General features: G+C 40.0%; 1 protein-coding gene across 1 annotated transcript; it reads right to left on the bottom strand.

The window, feature by feature from the left end:
- Positions 1 to 807: 807 nt before the first annotated feature.
- Positions 808 to 24,135, bottom strand: CNOT7 (CCR4-NOT transcription complex subunit 7). Its single transcript, XM_048303090.1, has 7 exons — positions 24,034 to 24,135; positions 23,223 to 23,429; positions 22,743 to 22,936; positions 19,680 to 19,841; positions 13,915 to 14,059; positions 5,296 to 5,406; positions 808 to 2,515 (listed from the first exon to the last, which is right to left on the bottom strand). The coding sequence occupies exons 2-7, from the start codon at positions 23,337 to 23,339 to the stop codon at positions 2,387 to 2,389; spliced, it is 858 nt and encodes a 285-aa protein (XP_048159047.1). The 5' UTR covers positions 23,340 to 23,429; positions 24,034 to 24,135; the 3' UTR covers positions 808 to 2,386.
- Positions 24,136 to 24,279: the final 144 nt, after the last annotated feature.

Raw genomic sequence — 24,279 nt, forward strand, 5'->3', positions numbered from 1 at the left:
AAGAGTAGAATTCTTTGAAGTCAAATACTGGTCTAGAGGAACAAACTGGTCTAGTGGGAAGGTGTCCCTGTCCATGGCAGGGGGGTTGGAGCTAGATGATCTTTAAGGTTCCTTCCAACCCAAACCATTCTATGATTTGACAGGAAGCAAAGAAAAGAAAAACACAGCACAGTATACGGGATGTTCAGCAGTCACTTCAAAAGCACATCCCCATCGGCACTGGAACTTTTACTGTAGGCACACATTCAGAAGGCTCTAAAAACTTCCTTTGATCCTCGATTAAAAAGTTACTTCAAAACGAAAACCCATTAAAGTCCTTCGAAGAGTCATTCTGCTCAAGTTAACGAGATTGCTGCATCCACATGCTTTAGGCAAAGCTACTACTTTAAAGCAAATGCATCAAACTTCAGGGGTTCTTGTGTGTATTACATGTGTATGCAGACTTTCCCTGGAGGCCACAGTAAGAATTCATCCTGCTTTCACTATCACTACCTTAAAGCTAAAGACAACTGAAGTTAAAACAAGTCACCATCATCTAATGCATAATGATATAAAATTACTAATGGGATTAGGATGCCTCAGAAGTAAATTGCAATCACCACTCTTGCAATTCAGGACAGTAAGAATTAAATGACTGGAAACACATGAACACAATTCTGCTCTGAATGTGGAATCAGTCAGGGAGCAGCAAGTTAGATCCCTTTATAAGCATGTAGAAGAGAACTATCATGCCTAAGAAAACAGAGCTGAACTGACTAAATAATCACATTCCAGGAAAAATTTTGCAACAAAACCACCAGTCTGTTGTTATGTAAGAAAACATTTCTTAGGCCTTTATTTACAAAAGCTTTAAAAACAAATACCCTCTGTTATGCAAATTGCTTGTTTAAAAAGGACCACCCAGTTACATCATCATAATTCAATGAGAAAAAGGTGTTTGATTTTTTGCTTTTAAGTACAAGATAAAACAGAGTAATTGGTGAACATTTGGAGATTTTCCTGCCATTGATTTCCGTGTCAAACACACGTACGCGCGCACACGCACAGACACACAATGTCACGCATTCCATCATTTCAGGCTAGTATTTAGCTATTCAATACCAAAAATCCTTCCTGCACAACTGCTCTGTATATATGCTATGCAGAGTTAAGAACATACTTTAGGGTCCTTTAAAACAATATATCTAAAATATATTGTAAGATATACTCAAAAATAAACTAGCATTACACTCCTCAGGTAACTTTATTAGCTGTAAGTTATTTATATTTTGTTGTCTTACAACAAATATCTGTAACATCTGTCTTTGTAACAACTACAAAAAAGCATGATTTAATTGTCCTTCAAATTCAATAATTCAATTAAATACTATTTTTTCAGATCTTTGGGGTTTATCTTCAACTAAACTGACTTACAAAAATCATGAAATCAAGTACATAATAAATATGACTTCCATAAAAAATATCTGAGGTGTACATTACTAGAATAAAAGCCACGAGGTTAATCAAGGGAAGTGTGCCATTACAAGACTCCCACTTTTCCAATATCCTTCAACTCTCAGCTTAATGGCAAAAAGGCTAAACTCATAGCTGTTCTTTTCCTGAAGGGTGTAAAGCTGTTTTTTCAAGCCTCTTTCCCCCATCACAGAGCGGTTTTAAAGCAGCAGGCCAACCAGCAGTTGACATGTGCAGGATGTGTTGGAAGATGACCGAGCACTAGTAAAGTAAGAGCAATTACTATGATTTCAGTAGTTTGTTTTGCTTGAATAAATGGAGATTATGCAGCAAATAAGTCCCGTTGTGTGGGTTGAGATACCAAGGAAATACAGCTTGAAGCTGCTGAACTTGGCAGGTGATTGTTTTCTAGCTGAGGGCAAAAGAAAAAACCAAAACAAACTTCAAATAAAACAGAGGATCTGAGTCAGAGTCGCTCTCTAAAGTGCAAATTTGATGGTCCACAATCTTGAATAGCTAAAACGCCTGCATACTGGAAGGAACAGACATAAAGGGGGAAGTTAGTTATAATCAGAGCCAATTAATTTAGAGAAGGGATGGGAAAGACAACTGGAATAACAATGTAGGTAGGTTTACCAGAATACTCATGATTCAACTTTCCCCTTCTCTCTGCCACACTGATCCTATACATGCTTCTTTACAAACAGGCTTGTTAAGAGGCCAAAATGTAACCCAGAAAATTTTACGTATCAATATTAAGATCAAAACCTGTGATAGGAACAGTCAAGTTTAGTACATAGAAAGGCAGAAAAGAAAGTGTGCTGAGAAAGGGGGGGGGGGGGGGGGGGAAGCCTTAATTGTCCAAGGGGTTCAACCAGAGATAAAACCTATATACAAGCATGTGGAGGTCAAAAAGACGGCCTTTCATTTTATGTCATGACTGTTTGTTGGCTTCTTCTTCATAAGCGTTTCCTGTGCCATTTTGTACATAAGATGACCCCGAACCAAGACCGTATAAGTGGCCACAGTATTTGGCATCGTCAATGTGATCTTCGAAGAACATCTAAAAAGTTAAAAGAGAGACATGAATTATTGCAAAAGAAAAGGTTTGGTTTCAACAGAACTTTAGAAAGGCTTTAAAATTACTTTCTTTTAAAATAAGATATCAAATCCCAAGGTGCAAAAAATGATATAATTAGTATAATAACACACTTAATCTCAACACATTATCCCAATGTGCTATTTGACACAATTATTTAAAACTGTCAAAAAATACAATTAGTCTTCCTGTGCACCTCTCCCAATTAAATGGCCAAATGCAATGTTTTCACAATTTTGTATTATTAGTCATCACTCATATGCAAGTACAACAAATGTATTTCTCCACCTGATTTCTGTGGTGCTTCTTACAACAGGCATATGCTTAGCTTCCATCATCAGTGCCCGTTCCCTTACCTCTCCTCAGTGTGAAGTTTTCACCATACTCTGTCTTGAAATAGAGATATGTCCTGATTTATATTATATAGGTTTGGGGGTGGGGAAGATGACCATAAAACCCATTACTGAGTTTAGAGAAATGCAGAAAGGTGCATTTTCAGCTCCTCACAGAGCAGGATGTCATTTAATGAGGAACAGCAAAATTTTGTACCAAGACTGCATTTACACATTACAAGTCTAAATTGCAAATGGAACCTTTCAGTGGAAGACAAACACTATGATATTCTGATACTCAGCCTTTCAGACTTAGGTTTTCAAGCACAAAATGACAAATTGTCTTCCAAAAATAAGAAGACACACGCACATGAACATTGTTTACCCTAAAACCTTCACAGCAATCCTGGACACCCCAGTAGTCCACATTCTGAGTCATCACCAATATCAGAAATCTAAGACAAGCAGAAGTCTGCAGGAACAGAATGGGTGCAATACACCATCTAAACATGGAAGCCTGTATATACCACACAGCTCAGAACTTCTCCCTTCAAGCTTTGCTTTTAGCAGCACAGTCAGGATGGAAAGTTCTGTACTCTAAGAATCAGAGACTTTAATTAAAAGTTTTACAGTCCCCAGCAATTCTTAATGAAATAAAACAGGTAGGAAAAGCCCAAAACAACAACTCTACTCCTGTAGTATTGTTATTTAAGTATTCCTGATGGAAAGAAGAGGATCAGTAACTTTCTTGGCTGGCACTCCAAGACCCAGCAACCAAGTTCCATCTCCTTCACAGCAATTAGTAACAAGATGCTGCACCTCTAAAAGCACCATAAAGTCTTTTTACTCAGAAATATATTTTTAAACACTGAATTCTGCTGAAAAGGCTTTAAAAATCTACATTAAATGTATTTCTCTCTGCTTACTACTGTGTTCTTATTTAGAAGTGCTGTATTTGCAGAGTATTTATAAGTACTGAGGAAAAAAAAAATCATTATCAGTCCATGTCTGTTGACTTAATTACGCAAGTGTGTTGCACTGAAAAACCCTCAGTGATTTCTACTTCTGGTAAAAGCTTTTATTAAATAAATTCAACCAGTTTGCCACTTAACACAAACTGCATCTCATTAAAAAAAAATTATCATAGGTTTGATTGAACCTTTACTCTAGAAAACTAGCTCGAAAGGCTGTATCTTAAGCATGATTATCATATGATTCCCTTTCTTTGCTTTGGATTTTGCTTCAAATTCAAGAGTGAAAGTTTAACAATACAGGGCAGACAGCAGGTAGCTGTCTGGGTTTGGGCCATACCAGAATCGTAATCCTTTTTATTGCATCTGTAGCCCATGACCTGCTTGACAACTGTAACAGTTCCAGCAGAGGCAGAACAGAGTGTTAGGATGAGCAAACCAGCTTAAACCATCATTCTTTATTATTCACCTGCTGTGTCACTAATATTTGTCACAATCTTGTGGCCATTTGCTCCTTCATACAAAAGGCTGGATTCCAGAAGGTGGACTTCAGCAGATAGTACTTACCATGATTAAAAGATAAGGTTTGATATTGTCATCTATTTTGACATGGTAAATGACACTGAATGGCTGGAAGAATGCCACGTTCTGATGCACTAGTGTTTGTTCAGTGCAACTGCTTTCCAGAAAAGGCCTGTTTGACATTTGATTGTTCTGCTAATGCAAAATATCCTAATATTTTCCTGTTGTATGCAGACAAGTAGCAAGGAAATGTGAAACTTGTAAGACCTGACTGTCCTTGCTGTAAACTTTGAATTAACTGACCAGTATATAATCTTTTAGAACCTTAGTTAAACTGTGTTTCACTCAATGGTGAGGAAAAAGAAATGCATGTAAAATCTCCAAAGCAGCCTGTAAGTCATTATTTCATATACCTCTAGCCTGAAAGTTTAGCTAGAAGTGGTTAGTTAACACTCCTTCTCCACCTCCCAGCCTGCCACAAGCAGCAGTACATACCAGCTAGATATTACACTGAGCAGAAGCTCAAAAAAACCCAAAAAAAACCATTGGCTTGAGTACAGTCGCCCAGAAAAGAGTCTGGCTTCAGCAGTTCTTAACTCACTGCAGCAGCCACCTAAAAAAAGGCACTCTGCAAAACAGGTGAAGAAAAAAACACCCCAAAACTTCACAAAAAAATCCAAAAGTCAGGCCTAGGCTGGAATTGGGAAGAAATACTCACTCAAAGCAGCAAAGCAGGGAATCAGTAAGGCTGGTTCACACTTACTTGGGGGAAAATACAGATGGTCTCATTTTTGTGAAGAAAAGATTGACCCCTGAGACCCCTCAGAGACCTCCTTAAAATACCACAGACTTACCAGAATTCCATGAGACTATCACAGCACATTACTATCATGGAAATAAAAACAGTATATTCACTTACTTCTCTCATTTTGAAAAAGGCCATTCCTGTGAGTAAAGAATCGGATCCTGCCTGATGCTGTGGTCCTATCCTTTCCAGCTCTAACTGCTCAGCCACTTCTTGTAATCCACCCTGAAAAAGAAAACATTTTTGTTGAATGCTGAAAAAATTTAAATTAGAAAACTAAACAGCTATATTTGGGAAAGTCTTTTACACAGGCTATACAGGCATATTTTAGTATCTGCACAGTAGTTGAAACAGTCATTATACTAGATAAATGCATACCGGGAGAATCAAACCTTTGGTATCAAACAGTATCAATATTCTGTGTCAGTATTGACTAAATAAAGCAGTATCTGCAACCAACAAAACTAGTACTCCTTATGTTCCAGCTTTTCCAGTAACCAGATGTCATTACTTAACAATCCCTTCAAGATTACTGTTGACACAATGCTTTAAAAGGACAGACTATGAACCTGTAGAGAACACACCAAAGCTGCAAATCCATCTTCTCTAAAAGGTAAATTTCTCCAGTTTTGAAAGAAATTTTCTTCTCAATAAACTTATGTGAAAAACTATCCCCTTAACTGCAAAGTGACTAAATAAACATCACTTTAGTGTCCTCTCCAAAATAGTAATTGCTTCTACATGTGAGAGCAAAGCTGTCAGAATTTGGTTTGGTTTTACATAGGTAACACTGATCAGGAGAAGGACAGACATGTAATACTGTAACCACAATCTTTTAATGCTGTGAGCACATGATAGTAAAAAAATGCCTTTTTTAATTCATTAAGCTATAAAGCTACTAGCAAGACTAAAGCACATGCACATTCTTAAAGATCTAGAAAGATTAAAAAGAAAAAAAAAAAAAGATAGAATCCTTAGTGCAGCCATAAGCTTTGCAAGGCAAAAATGTTGCACAGAAGCAATGCTTTTAAATAAAGTATGCCTAGAGTTCACCTTCCCTTGCACTCTTAACCTGTTTCAAGTACAGGAAGGGAAGCAATAAGAGGCAAAAGCATAACAGTCAAAATTAAAATTCATAGAGCTATAAAGGAGTCCAAACTGAAAATCAGATCATACATTATGAAAATTCCTGTGAATCTTAGAGCAACAGATTTGGGTCCAGGTTTTTGTTTAAAAAGATAGAAGCTTCAATAATAACATTCCCAAATAACACCTACAAACTAACATGAAAACCTAGTACTGCTATAGCTAGTTTTAGTCTGTCTTGAGCAGCAGAAAAACACCCAACAATACCTGATCACTCCCTCCACCTCACTACCCTGACCTGGAAGCCAGCCCTTCCCCCATACCCAGAAAATGATGTGAGGTGTCACAGAAGCATCTCCAGGTCCTAGCCATGCCCCATCCTGGCTACTACAAAAATTCACCCTGTCCTGGCTGGAACCAGGACATTATCCATCCCGTGTTCTATATTATCTATGTCATGTTCAAATCTTATAACTTCCAACTATATACACATATACATGCACACAAGCACAGGTGTAATTTCCATAGTCAATGGCCTTCCCTCTGAGACGCCTGTTAATTTAGTCCATTATTGTGGGTTTTATCTATCCTAGATGCCTTCCAGGGTAGGAGGGCTGGTGTGCTGTCAGCTCATTACACTGCTTCTGAGCTTCTGATGCAGTTTGCATCTGGACCACTCCGTACTCACTGGCCACAGCAGTTATGGCATACAGTGGCAGTGGCATTCAGCAACCAATATTATACAATGCAACATTACAAACTGTTCTTACCCAAAAATCAAATCCCTTTGAGGTACATATCACATTTCCCCATCCCTCTGTGGGGAATGTGCACCCAGGTCCTTGAGTAAAAACAATCTCATGGATGGGTTTGCCTTTGCTTGAGGCAGGACTAATCCAAACTGTCCTCCCTAACATGTTGCTCATATGCACAATGGAGATTTATCCCCTTCTGTGGTATGTGGAGGTTTTGATTGGGCAAGGCCAGCTCAACTGGTGGAACTTTGGGTGTTAACTAACCAGGTGGCCTCTGCTTAATGTAGAGTCCACTGTTAGAAGGTTCCACCACCCATTGCTTTCAATGTTTTTAACAGTCCACTGTACCATTTAATCTTCCCAGAGGCTGGTGCATGATAGGAAATATGATACACCTACTCCATACCACGCTCTCTGGCCCAGGTGTCTATGAGGCTATTTTTGAAATCAGCGCAATCCGCTTACTGCACGTGATACCAGTCGCATGATGCGTGGAAGGGACTTTCCCTTTGAACATCCAGACCAGCACTGGTAGCTGGGGTGCCAAAAGGAGCTGCGCTTTGGTGCCAATCACTTCTGCGGCAGCTCAAACGCCTCCGTAAGATACCAGGATTTCTTTTTCAATTGGGGTGTAGCAGGCCTCCAATCCTTGGTATCCCCAACCCCAGAACCCAGAGGTCAGCCTCAAGTTTCTCCAGGTCCCTTCTGCCAGAGGCTCCAGGGAGGACCATTCTCCCCAGCTGCGGTGTAAAGCACGTATTTCATACCTTGTCCGGTGTGAAACACCGGACTGGCCTAAGGGCTACTGGATGAACAATCTCCCATTTAATTTGTTCAAAAGCTTGTTGTTGTTCAGGACCCAACTTGAAATCATTCTTCTCCTGGGTCACTTGATACAGAGGATTTACAATCTGACGGTAATCTGAAATATGCATTCACCAAAAACCCACAGCACCTAGGAAAGCCTGTGTTTCTTTCTTGCTGGTTGGTGGGGATCTACCTGCTATGTTGTTGACCATACCCACTGGAATCTAATGACATCCATCTCGCCATTTTCCTCCTAAAAACTGAATTTCCTGGGCAGATCCCTTGACCTGACTTTGCTTTATGGCAAAACCAGCCTTCAAAACGATCTGGTTTATTTTCTCCCCTTTATCAAAAACCCCCTCTACCATGTTTCCCCATACAACGATGTCATCAATGTACTGCAAGTGTTCTTGGAGCCTTGCCCTTTTCCAGTGCAGTCTGGATCAGTCCATGACAAATGGTGGGGGGCTTTGTTTCCACTCCTGGGCCAGTTAGACCCAGGTGTACTGGATGCTTCTCCAGGTGAAAGCAAACTCTGGCCTGCACTCTGCTGCCAAAGGAATGGGAAAAAATGCATTAGCAATATCGATGGTGGTATCACTTTGCTGCCTTCGACTCCAGTTCATACTGAAGTTTCAGCATATCCGGCACAGTGGCACTTAGTGGCGATGTGACTTTATTCAGGCCATGATAGTCCACTCTCAATAGGCCATACAGGATTATTAAAGGGTGAGCGAGTCGTGCTGACCACTCCTTGGCTCTCCAGTTCACGAATTATCTCATGGATGGAGGTCACGGAGTCCCGGTCAGTGCAGAATTGTTGACGGTGCACTGCTGTGCATCACTTTGTGATTGGTACCTGTTGTTTTTTGACCCTCAGCAGTCCCAAAGCAGAAGGGTCCTCTGAGAAACTAGGCAAGGTATTCAGCTGTTTAATTTCCTCTGTCTCCACAGCTGCTATCCCAAAAGCCCAACAATGCCCTTCTGGGTCCTGAGGTAATCTATGCCAAGGATGCACAGAGCATCTGGGCCAGTCACAATGGGGCATTTTTGTCACCACCACTCCCAGTCAGGCTCACTTCAGCTTCCAGTACAGTCAGCTGTTGGGATCCACCTGTTACCCCAGAAATAGAAACGGATTCTGCCCTTACTATCTTGATGCCATCAGGGTATATTTGGTGCTGGCATCAACTAAAGCCTTATATAATCTCCTGAGTCTGATGCACCAGGCTATCGGATCCACACAGTCCAATAGATCCAGTTGTCTCTTTCCTCCACCTCACTGGTTGTGGTCATAGTACATGTGGGTTACTTGTCAATATGAACTGGAGGTCTCTTTGAGAGGATCAGAACTAACATCAGCCCTTCTATTCTGAGGACTTGCCCACTGGAAACTGGAGCAGCATTTATCCTCGAAGAATTTCCTGTGGTGGCTGTTCTTCCTCTCAACTCATGTACCCATGCTGCTAGGGCAGAGGTGGGTTTTTCATCCCACTTCCTCATGTCCTCTCCGTGGTCACACAGGTAAAACCACAGGTTACCTTGTGATGCGTACCCCTCTCTCTTGAGCAGGCGGGCACTTGCTCCCAATAGCAGATACTCTGGTCCATACTGGTGGGGCATGGGACATCTCTCCAGTTTGCTCAAGTCTTTTGAATCTGTCTTTCCACAGCCAAGGAGCAGGTTGGTAAGGGGGAAAAGAGATGATCTTCATATTACTGGCGGCAGATAGTCACCTGAAGCACTGCTTTTTCTCCTTCTTTCATTGACATCAATGCCAATGAGTTGGCGAATGACAATGGAGTGCTCCGTACAAACTTCTGCCACATGGATTGTGTACAATGGACCTTATCTGGATCTACAGGGGACTCCTTATTTGAATCCTTACAGATCACCTCCAGCACAACTAATTCTCTCAGGTACTGGATATCTTTCTCCATGCCATTGCACCTGCTTGGGCACACCACTAGATCATCCATGAGAGAATACCTTTCTCTCACACTTGACAGAAGTCTCCTCCAGATGCTGAGAGCTTCTGTCCTCTTCCCAAATCCCCACCAGGATAGGGAGACCAGTTGCTTGGCTTCACTACCATCTAGTTCCATATCATGGGCCATGATATTCCAGCGTCAGAGCAGCCAGCTCACCAGGAACTTTCATGACTGGCGGCTGAAATCTTTTCACTTAGCTCACCCAGGGATAAGAATTGAGTGATTATCTCTGGCCCTGCCTCTTCCTCCTGTTGTGAGTGTTTGACTTCCTATTTATCCCTCACTATGCAAACTGATTTGGTCCTGAATTTCTTTTTCTGTGTAGGTGTGACTGTTACCAGCACAAATTGTTCTTCTAGTTCAGCTGAAGTTTGAGTGGTCACAGTGCCTGTTGATCTGCTTTCCTCCTCCTCCCCTACGGGTTCTGTCTAGCATTGAACTATGTCCAGTAAAGAGTAGCCAGGGGCCAGCACACTTGAACAAGTTGATTCTTTATGGAGTTGCCATGGCATTCTTCTTGCAAATATTCTGTCACTTTATCAGGGTCCTGTAGTGATACTCTCAAACCACTGGAGGAGAGAATTTTCCCAAAAAATGGCCCGTTTTATTCCACATTCCATGCTACTCATGACTATCCTCCCTCAGGACAGATCTCTGGTTGACCTTCCCAGAAATCTCTGTCCTAAATAGACATGGTGTCCTAAATAGACATGGTCAGTACATGGTTTAGACCACACTGAAGAGACATAGCTGACATAAAAACAAGAGCATGTTTTCCTTAACATCCAAAGGAAATTCCAAATTCTCAAAAGTTATTCTAACAGGCCTGAAGGAAAAAAAGGTAGTGAAAAGCTGGGGAAAGCTATCCTCTCCTGTCCTCCTCTCAGACTAGATAAAATTAGTAATGGACTCCCAGAGGTAGCACCCAAGGTAAGGGTAGGAGAATAGCACTGAATACACATCCCAACATAACATCATTGCCCTTGATGTTATCATGTCATAAACTAATAACCCACAATACATCAACAAAGCAATCTTGATCTGAAAAAGAGCACCCTGACGGGCACATAGTACATATATAGAAACATATACAGGGTTAGGTAGCACACTCACACAAACAGACCAAGCAACATTGCAGCCATTGGTTCTGAATCCAATAGACCTAAAGCTCAGATGAAATTTGTTTCCAACCTTCTCTGGTCAGATCTCAACCCTTCATGCCCCACACTGGGTGCCAAGTAAGGCTGTCATGGTTTAGGAATGGTATTCTTGAATTTAGTGTTCCCACTGAAACCACTTCAAACTACACTGTGCCACTCACTTACTCCCCCCCTCTCCCTGCCCCTCTCCTGTGGCAGACTGGAGAGAAGAACTGGAGGCACAAAAAGGGAAGATCATGGGTTGAGATATGAACAATTTACTGGAAAACAGCGGCGAGATAAGAAAACAAACAGAAATAGCAACAATACTAATGATAGAGTGTGCAAGAAAATAAACATTATTGCTCACCCACAGAAACCCCTGACAATACCTGATCACTCCCTCTACCACACTACCCTAACCCAGAAGCCAGCGCTACCCCCATACCCAGAAAATGATGTGAGATGTCACAGAAGGACCTCCATGTCCTAGCTATGCCCCATCCTGGCTACTGCAAAAACTCACCCTGTCCTGGCTGGACAGAAAAGAAAAAAAATAGGTTATTGAGATTCTCTTTCAGGTAAGCCTTTTGCACTCCAGATAGGTATGCTTCTCTCTTGGAGAAGGATGAATTCTTTCCAAATTTTCAGAGTATCAACCTTCCAAGAAAAAGGCCACAGAATAATTTACAGAATCACACAGCCACGGTCAACAGCAAATCTACTTCAAACTCTCACTTCACGGCAGTCCCAGAGCTTATTGTTCTGTACAAATTAAAATTAAAATCAAGTTTCCAACAAGGTCTACCAATCTACATTACTTAGGATTGCCACTACTATCAAAAGGTTTAGAATTTTCTACATAAAAAGACTTTTAGACAATAAGCAAGAGTTTAACCTATAGTACATTAATATCTCAACTCTCAGTCTGCATACCAGTAAAGTCATAATAACATACTGCACATTCACAGAGTACTTAACTCCACAAAAAAGGCATCAAACAGATTTCCAATTCTGAAGCCTATTTCTCTTTCCAATGCCAAGAATCTTTCTTGGGTGTGTAGGGGCAGAGAGTGGTGGACCTACAGCAGATCAGTGACTATCATACAAAAAATAACTTAGACAAGTCAATAAAAGACACCTGCACAGCTGTTCAGTTCACTGCAATTTAATAAAGATTGAAAGTGACACACATTAGGAGACAGCATATGCATTTTTAGAGTTACAACACTGAATGTTTAGTAATTTGTTTCAGGCAGCTTCTCTCAGTACAGTTCAAGTCCACCATAATTTCATCACTGGTAAGTATGGAGGGGTAAGATAGTCCATTTCCCTTCCCCTGTTGTCACTATCAGTCTGCAGGTTAGGTGAGTGGATCAAAATTTACTGCAGGAAAGCTGACCTACATATTCAGCTCTGAAAAAAAAAAAAAAATCACCCTTGTTCTTATGGTTTGCCAAAATAAGACCTGTGAAGGTTCTTCTTGTCTTCCAAAAAAATCTTAGTGTCTCTAAACAATTCAGGTTACACACAACTATGCCTTAATTATGTCAGAAACTACAATACCCTCTTTCCCAAGTCCACTGGGAATGTCACCTCTGGATGGTGACATGGAACATCAATTTGTCACCTTTTCTATGTCACTCAATTTGGAACATACATTCTGTTCTTGCGTTGTGTCACCAGATAGGCACCAGATGCTCTACTTCGCTTCACTGGGAGGGAGAAAGTGAGGACATTTTGAGAAGGGCTCCCCCACCCCCAATTTAAGCTTCCTAAAGTTTAGGAGCATTTAATTTTTGCTCCTGGCCTCTGTGGAGAAGAAGTGTTTTTAAGATGTCCTCTAATACACAGCCAATTGCCCAGATGATTATACCAATAACAACTGTATATGAACACAAATAAGTACACTTTTCTTACTAATTGGAAGGGTCATCTACATTTTCAACAATAATTTGATTAACAAAGGATTCACACGATTTACTTCCCACAAAAGTAGGCTACTACTCAAAGTGACACACTCTGCTAGTTCATCTCAGAAAAAAACAGAGGACTAATAACAGCACACAGATCAGTAGTTCAGCACGATGAAGTGGAAAGCCATTCCTTAGTTAGGATTTGGTTTTACTAAGGTGAGTGTTCTCTTCTTCCTGCAGGTTTTCATTAAGAAAGCCTAGAGTTAAATTACTTTCCATAAAACCAACAAATCATCAATTGCCTCAGGTGAGTGATGCACCTCACTCCAGCAGCAGTCCACACTATTAACAGCTCTTTGGCAAGTAAAGCTGTTAACACTGCCTTTAGTATATTTCTTTCGCTTGCTGTCTCCCCCTTCATACACTTAGCTCCAGTTCCCACTCATTTTCCAGTCCAATAAGGTATCCAAACTTTATGCCTAAAAGAGTAAGCCAATTAGCAGCCCCACTGGCCTGACATGAGACACTGGTTTCTATTTCTTTTTTTTTTCCTAGAAGTCACATGTTGTCCCTGAACATATGCTGTTGTTTATCTTTGCTTATGGGGCCATCTGAAACATTCTTCACTTCATTTCTCTTCCCAAGACACTTACACATCATCTCCTTGCAAATACCTTTGCCTAGGTATCTGAAGTCCTTTAGTGGACTGCACAATGAGGAAATAAGAGTATATGAGACCCATCAATTCTCATGGCTAAGGAAATGAAGAATTAATTCCAAACATGGGTTTATCATCTATCATTAAAGTAATGTAAATACAGTTCCAACATGATATTTTTAACTGGTAAGGAATTATAAAAATTGGTTTGTTGTCCTGCCTGCTTCTAACTGCCTTTAATATTAAATATGTAAAGCTTGAGACAGCAATGCTTAATATGTACCATCAAAGCAAAACCAGACAATAAAAATAGAGAAAGTATTTATAAGCATGAGGTCCTCTGTCTCCAAATTTGTTCCAAACCATTAACAGATTACTTACCTTCAGATTTTTGCAACTCTTCATGAGATATTTTACATCATAGATGACAGGGAAAAACAACCGCAGTATCTCAAAGAAGTCCAGCTCTTCCTCAGGTAAATTGGAGTTTGTCAGGATTTTGATTAGATAGCCAAAGTCATATCCGCTGCAAATTAATAACAAAAACAATATAAGCAAGTAATTTAGAAGCATCCTTCTCACTTCCAATATCAAAACTTCATTGCACATTGACAGGATATTCTGCTTGAATTCAGTGCCATTAAGACCAGCTTTTATGAAAAAAACTAAACTTCAATGGAAATGGCCCCATTGCAGACTCCAGAGAAAACATATTAATTTAGTCTGAATGAGGCCAAGTGAAGACGCAAAAAGATCCTACAGGAGTTTCTCTAAAACTCGAAATAAGGCAGGGCTGCCGAGTCTTCATCTGATAACAAGAACTTCCACCAGAAAGACTCCTAAGCTGGTTTCTTTCACATAGACTGGAGCTTCTCACTACAAACTGAGAAAGAGAGAGACTTCTACAGTTCCTGAAATCCAAAAGATTAATGAGTTTCTAGAGCCAATGCATGTTTATGCCTGGAGGAAAGTTTAACCCTCAGCAACAAAGAAGAGGATGTGTCTTTCAACTTTTCCAATTAAATCAGCACAGAGACAACTAAAAACTTTAATAGCTTGTAGACTATTACTCTTTCTGGAGGCCATGAGAGAGTAAGCTGGAAAAATTTTTGTGTGTTCATGTAAGTCTGCAGGAGGCAGCAAGATAATTGAGCAGTACTCATTTGTTAGAAGAAACTGAGGTATTATAGTGGGTACATGGTAGAGAGAAGAGTTTGGAAAGGCTTCCTCCTCCATAGCTCAATTGAATGAAGAGGAAATAAGAATGAGGGAAACAGCGTACTTTTACAAAGAGTTATGAGAGGAAACAAGAAGGTTAAGTACAGGAAAGACAGATGTCAGGTATTAAAGCAGGACTGAACACCAAAACAAAAAGCAGTGATGACTAGTTATGCTTTTCCCTAGGATGGCAGTGATTACAAACCAGATTATTTGTGACTTCACCATGAATCTCATCTGTTCTGATCCCTTGTACTTGCAGCACTGCTCATGCACATATGCACTAAACAGAGGAGTGATACTTTCCCTTCCATGTTATTAAGTTTTCATTGAATCAAATCAGTTCCTAGATTTTACTGACATACAATTTAAAAAATGCCTGTACTAACAAAGAAGATGAAAACACACAGCAAGGCTGCCTCTACTGAAGGCTCCATCAGTTCTTCTATTTAAGGAACCTTAGCATAGAGCTGAGAGATGATTCAAGTGAGCAGGTGGCCACTACACACTCCAAATTTCCAGTTTAAGACTTTGTGTTCATTCTCGATTACACAAGGATCAGGCTCAAAACCAAGGATTTTGCTATTTGGTAAATACTGACCAGGATCTTTAATTGTGAGATAAGCAATAGAAAAGACAAATCAGTTAAGAGCACTATACCACTGCTCCTGCAGATATTTAGAATCCATGAAGAAGAGCAGTGACTTCTGATGTAGGCTCAAGGCTTCAACTTGCACACTCAATGCAAATAAGTTTACTTTTTGAACCTTTTGTATACAATAAGGTTATCTCTGCCATCTTTATAATATTAATTTCTAGACAGAGGGTAGAAAAACCTGGAACATATTGGGAGTAAATGGACTGTTTTCTACAAGTCCATTAATACAAGATATACAATAGCTATAGACTATTACAGATCTCCCATGGGGGTTTCCAGTGCTCTAAGCAGAAATTTCATGTTGAACAAATGCTGCACTGCATCTGGCGCTTTGAAGCTGAGCTGGCCACCCTCCAATCTCCACAGCAACAGCCACTGGCCAGGGAGCAAAGGAGCCAAATATGAAGAAAGATTTCAAGTTGACTCTTACAAAGTAAAAACTGTAGCAAACTTGGCAAAACAGTAGCTTGGAAGTCGAATTTTATTAGATCATTTGAAGGGGGAAGGAAGTGGTGGGAAAGTCTGCATCAGCATAAAGCCCTCTATAGAAGAAGAAAAGAAAAAGCCACATTAGCAAAAAAGGCTGTTCAAAAAGATGCAAAAAATCACTGTTCAGGATTAAGGAGACTTACTCCTCTAGAGTTTATTAACTCACTGAATTCCCAACACTGATCATCCTGAAGGTTCAAATGTAACAGACATATCAAAACTTTTAAAGTGAAAAACACCATATTTGTACTACTCCTCTTCAAAAAAAAGGTTTTTTGACTTGTCTTCAAAAAAAATGTTTTTTCTTTAAAGAAGAAACTAATCTCTTTAAAGAAGGAAGTACTTCAAGAAAAGAAAAGCCAACATGCCTTTACTATTCATATTGAGAGGGAGCAGGTGATTAGAAATAGAAATTTTGATTGAGAATTACATACTTTTTTCACTTGGAGATTGTAGCAGATCCAAGGTTACAGACATAAAACCTGTCACTCCAATTCAAGACTAAGATAGTAAAACAAATTTTGAGTGGCCACTGCTGAGTGCTAAGAGAAGGCTAAGAAAGTCCATGGTGAGCAATTATGTAATTACCTGCTAATTAAAGAAGTTTTATTCTAATCCTCTAACAGTGATTAGTGGTTGGTTTATACCCTGAAGCACATAGGCTTCCTTGCCTTAAAAAACTTGCACCATTTCTAATATAATCATCTGAAATTGCTCAGCAAAGTGAGACACAATCTGTGGAGCTATACAACACAAGCACTCTTACAGACATTCGTTTTGTTTTTTCACTGAATATGGACAGCTCTAGGCAACAAGACAAGAGTAAAGATGAAACATGCCTCTATTTCTTTCCCTTACTATCAAGAAACAATTCAGATAGCCAATTAACAATGAATTCTACACAAGCACCAAGCCCCTGAAATAAATGAAAACTTGCAAGAGCTGAGAAAGCTTTAGTTCATTTTATAACGCTAACAGAAAAGAGCCAACAGATTAAATCTTACTAAAATCAGTTAGACACAAATGATTATTGAAACACATTAGCTTGGAATTTTCCAGCATCCCAGAAACATCTGGGTTTTTGTTTTCAAAAAAGCATGTTTTCACGGACCCTCCATAGGTAAGACAAAGGAGGCTGCACACAAGTGGACATTCAAAGCTTCAGCAGAGCAGTCAGTTGAACATCCACAAAATCAGCATTTGAGCTGTTCCTTCCTACCCTGCTAGAGTGACAAGCACTCACAGCTCTTTTAACTGTGATACAAATCATAAATTCAGGGCTTCCCCCTCCTCTCTCATTGACTCAAATGCATTTTAACATGCACACACACAAGATTTGATGAAGTTGTCTATGAAGTTGCAATACACAAGAACTGGTGACAGTAAAAATATTTCTTCACTCCTATCTCCTATCTGACAGGACTGCAGGTCCACACAGATTTGCCAACATGTCAGGATGCCAAGGCAGCTACATCAAATGCGGAGATAAAAAGCACACAAAGAGAACTATTTGAGAAGTGAAGAGCTTAGAAATAAACTGCATAAAAGTTCAAGGAAATCAAAGACTGGAAAATGAAAACCAAACCATAACATCACACTCTGAGAAAGGAGTAATTCCTTCTGCCCACTTACTATGGGACTCAAATTGTAAGAGTTAGTAGTAATTTAAGCATTTTAAGGAAACAGAGGCAATAGCAGAGTCAGCAACTACCAAGCCCAACTTCATCAGTAGTCAAAGACCTACTGCGTGGAGAGCCTAAATGGAACAAATTTTCAACTGACTGCCCTGCTGCTTAAGTTCCCACTGACAGAACATAATCACAATCAAAGATGTATTTAGAAACAGCTGCTCACTATTCTTTGTGGCACATTTTATATGACCCATACTCTTCTATAGCTTTGTGCAATTTTGGTTTCCTCAGAACTTAACCCACTTACTCCAGGGTTTTGTGCTCAGTATAATATCAACAAGGTCTGGAAAAGCACAGAAGCTTTTAAACACAATTGTGTTTGATGAACATTTGCTGAACAGCTGTCCTAAGAGGATTTCTAAAGACACTTTCAGTGAAATCCACAGCAGAAACTCATTTTAGCACAGATGAAACTGGACTTCTATCAATAAAGCCATTTCAAAAACCCTTCATAAGTCGCACCAGCGAAAAATGGCATTACTGCACATGGCTTGCACTACACTTCGACCAGCCTATTAGTCAGGAATCACACACACTAAATATAATTACGCTCTAAAAAGAATTCCTAGTGTAGAAATTGCTCAGGTATACCTTATACTGGGTGCTTAGTCATCAGGCAATATTGGAAAAACACCAGTTTGAGGCTGAAGCTGTTTCGACATGGCATTCTCTGCTGAGGCACCAGTTACATGTATAACCTGCTTCCCCTCCTCTTGAGCCACCCAAGTTATATTACTGCAGTCAAGTGTAAATCACAAATATACACATAAGAGCCCTAATACTGTGTTTAAGAAGCTGAAAAAACCTTATTTTACTAATTTGGCTTTTGTAGTTATTTTGACCCAGTTTATGGCATTCTTGTTACAGTATTCTTCCCCAAGGCGTTACTGTAGAAGCAAGATAGCAAGAGTAGGATTAGAGTCGTATTGTGAGTTGAAACAGCTGTAAGTGGAAGATGGAAGTGACAACTGTGCTCAGAGGATCCTTCTTTGTTTACTGCCTTTTCTTTTAAACCTCTCTCCTTTGGAAACTCAGGCTAACACTTCCTTCTACAAGGCAAATCAAAACCATGATTTCTGCAACAACTTTATATGCACCCTTCTACTTACTGCTACACACTCCTTGCCAAAACAATTCTTATTTTTCTGATCATTTATTGCATAAATACTTCTCTAATTCCATGTGACTTTGTCTTCTCCAACTACTAATACTTACAGATGAAGAATTTTTTTTATAATTTCATTATTTACATACCACCCACCAACACAACATAAAAGATAAGCGTGTTCTAGCTGACACTAGTTTGCTTACAGCCTTGTTTATTCGCTTTACCTTGCTGACTTCCTTAGAAGCCAGCATTTAAGACATCAAGTCAAGGGCACTACATAGCAATAAGCCTTTAAAGCCACTGTTGCTTGCAAAAATTCTGGCATATAAGTTGGCTAAACAATGACTACTGCATATGTTTTAAAGTGTTAAATCGTATTAACACTCAAATCGTATTAACACTCATATCATGGCAGATTCATAGAGATTTAGCACTCACATTTCTTATTTCTACTTGAGAGATTGATTCCATTGATGGAATAAGCAGTAAAATATATGCATAAGGCTTATCAGGGATCTTCTTCCAAGCTGAGTAATTTTCATCTGCCCAGATTAGCAGGAGATTTACAACAAATTTAAAAGTGCATTAAAAAACTCTTCACTGATAATTCTCTTCCATGAAACAAACAATATCTCCTCAAGGATTGCTTAGGAATAGTTTGCTTTTAGCATTGTTTCTGTTACTACTTGCACGTGTACAGTGCCACCTGCTGGCTTAACAGTTTCGTGTTTTTCAGCTTTAGTTTTCTGGTCACTGTGTAAACACCAAAGCTAAAAACACCAGTAAAAACCCCTGTCCCCTCTATTCTTCCAATAAAAAAATGGTGTTAGAGGTATTACAGCAGAAATACTTTTTAAGTCTTACCGACGAAGATACAGGCTACATACACAGCACTTAAACTCAGGACAAGTGAAATCCAAGCTCTAGAATTCAATCACCAATCCGAGGTTGAAACCTCAAATACTTAACATGCAGAATTTACCTATGAAAGGAAAGCCACTTGACTCCTTCACACAATACAACTCCTGATGTCATAAGCAGTTCTGCAAAGTATTGTGTCTCAATTCCTTCTTCTTCATGCTTTTTAAACTGGATACCAGATGTCGTCAACAGTTCAATAGAGTCCTGAGCATACATATCTTCTCTAAAAACAGAGAGGAAAAGTAAATTTCCAAGATCTACAAGCTTCAATGAGGTAACATTTCTTTTTTGTTATTCGTTCCACAGACTTCATTAGCACAGAGCAGGAGCAATTTGACTTTGTTCCAGGTTAATTACAAAACCAACCATTTTTCAAAGTTTTTTTTTAAAACTTTCATTATCATTTCACCATTCCAAACACCTCCCTTCTTACCACCTTCATTAAAAAATTAGTTCCTCCTCCTCCTTCCAGTTACCTATAACCACTCTTTTGCAACCTACAGACTAAAGTGGATCTATGGAACTTATTGGGTAAAATATCTGTATTAATTAAATGAATTGTGACAAATCAAATGTAACAGCTGAAGCACTAACACATTACATTACAGAACTATGAACAACACACTCCAGATCCCAGTACTGAGTTAGTCCTGTGGATAACATTTCCCAAAAGCTTTTTGTGATTTCAGCTTACATAAATGTTTAGACATATGTTCATCAAAATTTCTTTCTCAATAAAATTAGAAATGGAGTACTTCCTGCATCTAGTCAATCCTTAGAATTCAGGTAACCTAACTTTTTCTTTCTAAACAACCTGTTTCAACTTTAAAAACCTATTTTGGACCTCAAATTTAACAGGATGAAATAAAAATTTCTCTATGATTTGTTTGATCCCCTCCTTCCTCTGTATTTATTCCCTTTAACACCAACTTTTTTTTTTTGTGATGTCTTAAGGATTTCCTGCTGAAATTCATGTTTTGGAGTTTATCATCCCCCTAAAGTTTCATCTGTATCATCATTACAAAAACACAGAATGGTTAAATAAAGAAAAATAAAACAATTCAAGCATAAATCTACTTAGAAAATGACATTCATTTTGCTATCCACAACATGCTACTCCACAAAGTCTCTTCAGTGTACAGTTTTAAATTTTAATAAAAATAATCAAAACAAAAAACAAACAAACATAAAAAAACCCAGACAAGACAACCAATATATCAAACTTGACTATTACATTCATAGACCTATATTCCCTACTCCTAATAGCAAGTCATCATTCTTTAGAACATAGAGATACATCCTCAAGATGTGTTATATCTTTTTCCCCTCCCTCCCCACACAGCTGCTCATTACTTCTCCAGCTTTGAGGCATCAGCTTCTCAACACCTGTCTATCTCCATAAAGAACCCATCCAAAACTAACACACCATTTAACAAAAAGGGGGTTTCATTCTAGTTGCTGCTCTGCACTAATCAGGTGCATAGTGTGATTAGAGAAATATTTATGCTCTTCAAAAGCACCCTAAAAACAAGACCTGGCTGGAACCACACACACAAAAATTTACCTTCTAGGAACAACCAACAGCTGTTTTGCTTTAGGAGGAGAACCCTTGGCACAGTGCCACTTCCCAAAAGGATATTTAGAAACAGACAAAAATAAGTAAGTTGTCCATCCATGTAAAAAAAATAAATATATATTCATTTTTCACACAATACTTACCAAGCTTATATTTCTCTATAATCACCCCTGCCCCATCCATCAACTAGTAACAAGGTAATTTGGTGATTACCTGTATCTTGCCTTACTAAGCTGCCTTATCTCTACAGCATCTGGCACAAATGGACGGAAAACTACTTTTGATTTAAGTTGTTTGATATTAAGTAGACCTTTGAAGCTCAGAAAATAAATAAAGTGTAGCACAGGCTCTTCTTCATAGATCACAGTTTGGAAGTTATTAATTCACTCCTCTTTCTCCCTTAATTAGTAGGATTAATATATTCTTCTATTTAAGAAAATGGGTAACTTCCACTCAGCATTCATATGGCCAGGTAAGATCAGAGATACCAAAACATTAAATCTGCACTTACTTTTCTTTCAAGAGACAATTCACACAAGACTAGACAGAGCATGTCATTGCTCAGACCAATCTGTTTTGTGACAATCCACAGCACTACTTGTTTAAAAGAGCACAGAGAGGCAGCAGCAGTTTTCCTCTTAACAACCCCAACTACTCTGAAAACGAGTCATTTTATCTGCAGAAAAAACAAAGGTCTGTTCTCTAAACCTCCTTTGTAGGCTGTGGTTTCAACTCATGCATATAAAGTTGTCCAGTTATCAACTTGTAACACAACTGCCAAAAACCCCAAGGCTTGAACACACTTATGTGTGTGAGAAGTGTTTGCCCTGATATTCAATACTCAACATATGAAAATCTATCAGACCAATTATGGTTACTTCAGGGGAAAAAAAATTAAAATCAAGATACTAGTAACTTTGTCAACCAGCAGCTAAAGATATAATTAGAGACCAGGTAAGTGTTTAATCCCCCTAAAAAAGTGAGGTTTATGGTTAAAAAGTTTTATCACTGATAAAAATCACATTATGAAATAAAGTTCATGGTATTATTCCAATATAGTCAAAATCAGCTTGCTTTTTAACCAACACTGGAGACAAAATAATCCAGAATTATAACGTTTGACATACTTTTTTAATCACTTTGGTAACTTTACTTTTTTTTTTCTTCAAGTGTTGGTATTTTCCATCTAAAATATGTAAAGAAACAATATGTAATTTCTATAACAACTAGGAAGAGTTAAACTGTTAAGGCTCAAGCACACTCAAACCCCAAACATGAAAACACAGAGCTGACTCTTGCACTAAGTACAAATGCCTTTCACAATTTTTTTTAAAAACTGCTTAGCATTTTTGACCAAATTACCAACAGCAAGACAGACTACACAGAAATGAGAAAAGAAAGCATATTTGGCCAATAAAAGTTTTCCTTATGTGAGTATTTATGGTATTCCAATATTCCCATCAGATAGATAACAAAGTTGCTATTGTATTTAAACATTTTCAGTAGACCAGAAACATATGTTTAGCAGCACAGAAATTGAACACTTACGTCAAGTTAAATTTAAAATTAAATTGCCAAGTTGAAGTTCCTGGAGGGTATTCGCCTTGCTCATTCATAAACGTCAGTCCTAGCTGAATTATTTTTAGCAAGTCGACATTGCAGCGTAAGAGTTGGTACTGATAGTCTGCGTTGCTTCTGAATTCTCCAATAGGCCTTGCAACTACTCCTGGAAATTCTGTGTCCTGCAAGAGCAGAATTATAACTTGAACACATGACAACCATTTAGATTTACACTACTCCTCTGCAATAAAACATATTATCTAACCACTTCATAGCTGAAGAGTACTGTGTGTAAACTCAACTTTTAAAAAGGTAAAAAAGATTAGGATCCAGATGTTCATACAGCGTTAATTCATCATTAAGACTTCCTTATGCTTTCAATCTAAAAGGACGAACAAGTTCACTGACTTCAGCTGAAGTCACGATTTTTGCAGTAATTTGCTAGACAGACATCAAGCATCCACTTACCATAGCTACATAGTTATACTTCCGTATAACTTGACGAATTTTCTTCATCTCTTCATCCAAGTTACAAGCCCAAACTTCACAGATTCTTTGGCTATGGTCTACGGTAGCTGCTGGCATAGTGGGGGGCTTTAGAGACCATACATCAAAAGTTACACTTGACTAAGGATCGGTTTCATAAAGAGGACTTCAGCTGTTTATTTTTTTAGCCTAAGAGAGAAAGAAAGAAAAGCATGAAAGTTTAAGTTTTTACTCTTCGAGTATCTGAAAAAAAAGGTTTAAGCACCACAACCACGTTTTATCCTTGTAGATTTCATAAAAGCAGGGCAACATAGCCACGAAAACCACAAGAATTCCGGCTCCATGAGCTCAGATTACCACCAGAAACTAAAACCCTACAGTTTCGTTAGCGACTGTTTCTCGCACAAGGGCGGCACGCCGGCGAGGCGCACGAGTGACACAGATACCGGAGACACCCGGGTCCCCAGGCGCTCCTGCCCCGCGGCTCGGAAGGGCGCGTTCCTGCGGATCCCTGGGCTGCGTGCAGCAGGGAACGAAGCGGCAAACCAGCGGTACGCCAAACCCAGGGGCACCGCCGCCGGCCTCCCGAGGCGGGAGCAGCTCCTCCAGCTCCCAAGGGCCGCGCTAAACCAGCGAGCGGCGCGCGGAGACCGACACACGATCGGCCGCGTCCCCGCGCGCGTAAAAGGCCCCGGGAGCGCCCGGAGGAGCTGCAGAGCCCGGGGGTTCCGCAGGGCTCCGTGCCGGTGCCCCCGCCCGCTCCCCGCGGCGCCGCGGCCCCGCCCCCGCTCACCCCTCGCGCTCCGGCCGGGCCGCGGCGGGTCTGGGAGGCCCCGCGCGGCCCCCGCGAGCCGCAGGAAGCACTGCTGCCCCCGGCGCCGCCGCCGCGCGCACAAAGCCATTACATCATCGCCGCGCGCCGCGGCCTTTCCCCTCTCCCGCCTGGCCAATCGCCGGCCGCGCCGCCGCTCCCTCCGCCCCGCCCCTCCTCCCCTCGGGTCGCGGGCGCGCGGCGCTGACGCGGCCCCGCCGGCGGCGG

This window comes from Corvus hawaiiensis, chromosome 5, assembly GCF_020740725.1.
Source record: "Corvus hawaiiensis isolate bCorHaw1 chromosome 5, bCorHaw1.pri.cur, whole genome shotgun sequence".
Lineage (NCBI taxonomy): Eukaryota > Metazoa > Chordata > Aves > Passeriformes > Corvidae > Corvus > Corvus hawaiiensis.

Excerpts from the sequence above, each read along its gene's own strand:
- CNOT7 (XM_048303090.1), bottom strand. The coding sequence starts at position 23,339 with ATGCCAGCAGCTACCGTAGACCATAGCCAAAGAATCTGTGAAGTTTGG. Across the intron at positions 19,842-22,742 it reads AATTTTAAATTTAACTTGAC|AGAAGATATGTATGCTCAGG; the intron begins GTAAGTGTTCAA and ends CTCTGTTTTTAG. Across the intron at positions 5,407-13,914 it reads AGAGTTGCAAAAATCTGAAG|GGTGGATTACAAGAAGTGGC; the intron begins GTAAGTAATCTG and ends TTTCTTTTTCAG.